Source organism: Trichechus manatus, unplaced genomic scaffold, assembly GCF_000243295.1.
Source record: "Trichechus manatus latirostris isolate Lorelei unplaced genomic scaffold, TriManLat1.0 scaffold00282, whole genome shotgun sequence".
In the NCBI taxonomy this organism is placed as follows: Eukaryota; Metazoa; Chordata; class Mammalia; order Sirenia; family Trichechidae; genus Trichechus; species Trichechus manatus.
The window spans coordinates 1307032-1310685 of NW_004444218.1; the positions used below are offsets into that span (position 1 = coordinate 1307032).

General features: G+C 58.3%; 1 protein-coding gene across 1 annotated transcript in view; it reads right to left on the reverse strand.

Annotated features, from left to right (window-relative positions):
- Positions 1-64: 64 nt before the first annotated feature.
- LOC101348739 (protein DGCR6) overlaps positions 65-3654 on the reverse strand; it is an 8144-nt gene continuing 4554 nt past the window's right edge. Inside the window, exons 4-6 of the mRNA XM_004390095.3 lie at positions 2063-2163; positions 988-1128; positions 65-532 (exon numbers count right to left, since the gene is read on the reverse strand). Coding sequence (XP_004390152.2) covers positions 449-532; positions 988-1128; positions 2063-2163 — 326 coding nt within the window. The 3' untranslated portion in view covers positions 65-448. The remainder of the gene's footprint in view (positions 533-987; positions 1129-2062; positions 2164-3654) is intronic.

Genomic DNA, 3654 nt, shown 5'->3' on the forward strand with positions numbered 1-3654 from the left:
GTAGCCCTAGTCATGGCAGGCACCACAGAAGTGTCACACAAACCAAGCACAGGTCACACTGAGGAGTCTTTATTCTTCTGGGGCACACAGGGCTGGGGCCTTAGAACATCTTGCATGCAGGGCTGCAGCTGCCAATGGAGGGGCCAAGACCAGAACAAGAACGAAGCCTGGTGTGCTTGGGCAAGGTCAGGAAAATACCCAGTGGAGTGAGAAGGTGCTAGAACCTCCAGCCTCCACTCAGCCCTGGGGCAGACAGCAAACAGGCTGGGCCCACTCTCCCCTTTATCCACCATCCTAGCATTTGGACACAAAAACCCAGGCAAAGGTGGGTGGCAGGCACAGCCAAGTTGGGAAGGTGACCAGATGCCAGGAAGATGAGCTCCACCCAGCTCAATGCTGCCCTCCCAGCCAGGCTGGGCAGTGGTTGACTGGTGGGGACCCCACCTGGTCACAGGGCTGCCTTCCCCACCTGGCAGCCCCTCTGCTGCAGCTTCCGGATTAGTTCCAGCAGGTTCATCTGCAGCGTCAGCTCCTGGGGTACACAGGGGGTCCCCTGTGAGGGCCAGAATACCACTGGGCCCCTTTGGTCCCAGCAAAGGCATCAGAGGCTGCCTTTTCCCAAGGACTCAGAAAGAGGGACTTAGGGCCTAGAGGGTGCCAGCAAGTGAGACGACTGGGCTGACTTCTGGGTTAAAGGGCAGAACCTAGGCTACACCCTACAACAGGGCCCAAAGTTGCCCTGGGCTCAGTGCAAACGGAAGTACATGCTGAAGAGGAGTAGAGGGCTGGGCCCAGGCTTGGTGGGAACGCCCCTGTGGCCAGCTGGCTCACCTTCCTGGGGGCAGAGCCCCTTCCTGGAGCCTCATTTTAATCCCTCCCTCCCCACACACACAAACCCTGGGCTTGGATCCTCAGCAACCAGCAGAAAGCCCCAGATGAAATTGGGCCTTTGGGACCAGCGTCACCTGGTCAGGCCAGGGCGCTGACCTGTGGGTTGGTGGTGACGTAGAAGCCGGTGACACCCGCCTTCTCCAGCGTGCTCTGCTGGTCTGCCACCTTCCGGTCCAGCTCCAGGACGATCTTCTCATCCATTGTTCGCTGCTCCTCACGGATCCGATGTTCCACTGCCTGCCACGGCGAGGGCACCTGAGGGCAGCTCTGAGGTACTCAGCCCCCTAACCACCAGTGCCGCCAACACTCGCTGCTGGCCTGCTACCTTCTTCCCCAGCCCTCTGGCCTCACTCCCTGGCTGTACCAGCCCTGAGACCACCAATGGTGGCCTTACCACCCCCAGGTCTCTTCCTTAGCCACACTAAACGATGCAGAAGGGGTAGGCAGTGGCCCGCCCTCCCCACATTCTCATCTTCCCTTTAGGAGGCTTCTGCCAGGTGTCCTCCTGGTGCTGACCCACTGGCTCGTGACCCTTATGGGCTGGGCCACCTTCTCTGGGCTTCCCTGAACTCCCTGGCTTCCCTGCACACATCTCTGTGGGCCACCTTCTCTCCTCCCCCGCTCAGTTATATGCCAGTCCCCAGGTTGACCTGGAGCTCCCCAGAAGCAGGGAGCTGTGTGACCTCAGGGCCTGGTACTGGTCAGATGGAAACAGAACCGGAAGTCGGCAGGGGTGCATAGACCCCTGCCTGACTGGCCCTGTCACCACCCTACTCTTGCCCTTGCACCCCCAAGGCCACAGGGAATGTGGGCATGGAGGAGGTCTGGGCCTGCTGCATGATGCCCTCACCTTAATACTTGCTCTGCCACGTGCTCTGTGCAAGGCCTCAGCCCAACAGGAGCCACTGTCTTGGGGAGCAGGGAAATAACAGACAGGCCCTCCTTTCCACCCTGTCCCATGCTCCCACCCCACATGGGATCTTGAATGCTGTACCCCACAGCAAAGAGCCATGGACTCACCAGCCTCCAGCTGTCTGCCCCAGGACACATCCAGTGCAGGCGCCCAGGTCTGAAGCTACCCTAAGTCCCTCCACCACGGACCAGTCAGCAGAGCCCACATGGTGCCCATGGGAAGGGGCCAGGCCCCAACCACTCCACCTGCACCCCTTACCTCCAGCTCGCGCTGCTGAGCCGCCTGGAGCACGGGCAGGTTATGGGGCCGGCAGGCCTGCTGGGCTTCCTCGTGCTTCTGCCGCAGCGCCTGTCTGAGCACTGGGGAGGGATAGGAGGGTGCCTCAGCAGGCAACGGGGGTAGAGGCAGGCCCAGTGCATGCCTCACTGCTCAGTGTCCACCCACGCTGTCCAGGCCGCAGCATCCCACCACAGAGCAGCCAGGCCAGACGGGAAGATAGGAAGCACGGTGGGAAGTAGGTGGGCACTCCCTGCACCGGAAAGCTGGCTGGAGCTCTGGCTCACACCGGCCCTCTAGACCACCCTCAACTAGGGCAGGGCCCTTTCCCAGAGGGGCAGAGGAGACTACCGGGGAGTGAGGAAGGGCCAGCAGCTATAGCAGAGGCTCAGAAGACCGAGGGGGTGGGAGGAAGCAGGCTGGGAGGGAGGCTGCAGTCTGGAGTCTTCTGGGTTCAGATGGCCACAGGCCAGCAGTCCCATCATTCATGGGTACCCACAGAGATGCCCAGAGACCACCACCCCAGGCAAAAACCTGGAAGAGGAGGAGGAAAGAGGGGTCACCATATAGTATATACAACATGCAGAGTGGAGGACAGCTGCCGCCCACTAAGGGGTGTGGTCGTGTTGCCCTTCAGGAGGGGCAGAGTCAACTCCACCCCCTCCACAGCAACCAGCCCCCTCACAGCAGCCAAAGCAGAAGGTGGGCATGGACCCTGGGTGGCCCAAGGATGGGTGCTGGAGAACCCACCACCTAACACTGTGTGTGCATGCCAGGCCTGCTGGGATCCTGACTGCACACCTGGGTGGCAAGATCAACAGTCACAGGAAAAGCAAACCTCTGATAAATTCATCACTCAAATGAAGATGATGTAGCCTCAGTAATCAAAGACGGAGATGCCACTCTAGATGACAAGGGGATTCACCAAAATAAAAATGATGGCAAGAAAACCCCAAGGCAAGAGCAGATGGAAGCCTGGGGTCCTACGAGCCAAGAGAGGCTCAGTGCTGGGGAGTCTGTGTTGCTCAGAGAGGGGTTTACCGGGTCTCTGCTAAACTGTGTCAGACACAGACTTCTGCAGAGTTGTCCAGTGTGACAGGGATGGACAGAGGAGAAAGGTATCATGGGATGAAGAGCAACCACCAAGAAAACAATATGGAAGATCACACGCCAGAGCCCCAGACCCATAAGTGTCAAATGGCTAAATCTCTCTGGTAAGGAGGAGTCCGCAGCTGTTAGAAACCACTAAACCCAATACTCTCTTCCTCGGAAGAGACCTCAACTTACAGCCCTTTTTGAGAGGATCTGTGGGGTCTCACTGCCAGCAACCTAGCACCTGCTGTGCCCACAGCCTCCACTTCCTTTTTCTTGGCATTCTGTGCATACCTACCTCGACTACAGCATTTATCACATTAAATGTGTTTTAAACCAAGAGCCACCCTTGAGACATCTCCATACACAGGGATGAGAAAAAAACTTGTGGTTAATACTCTTAGCTACTAACTGAAAGGTCAGCAGTTTGAGTCCACCCAGAGGTGCCTTGGAGCCCTGGTGGCGCAGTGGTTAAGAGCTTG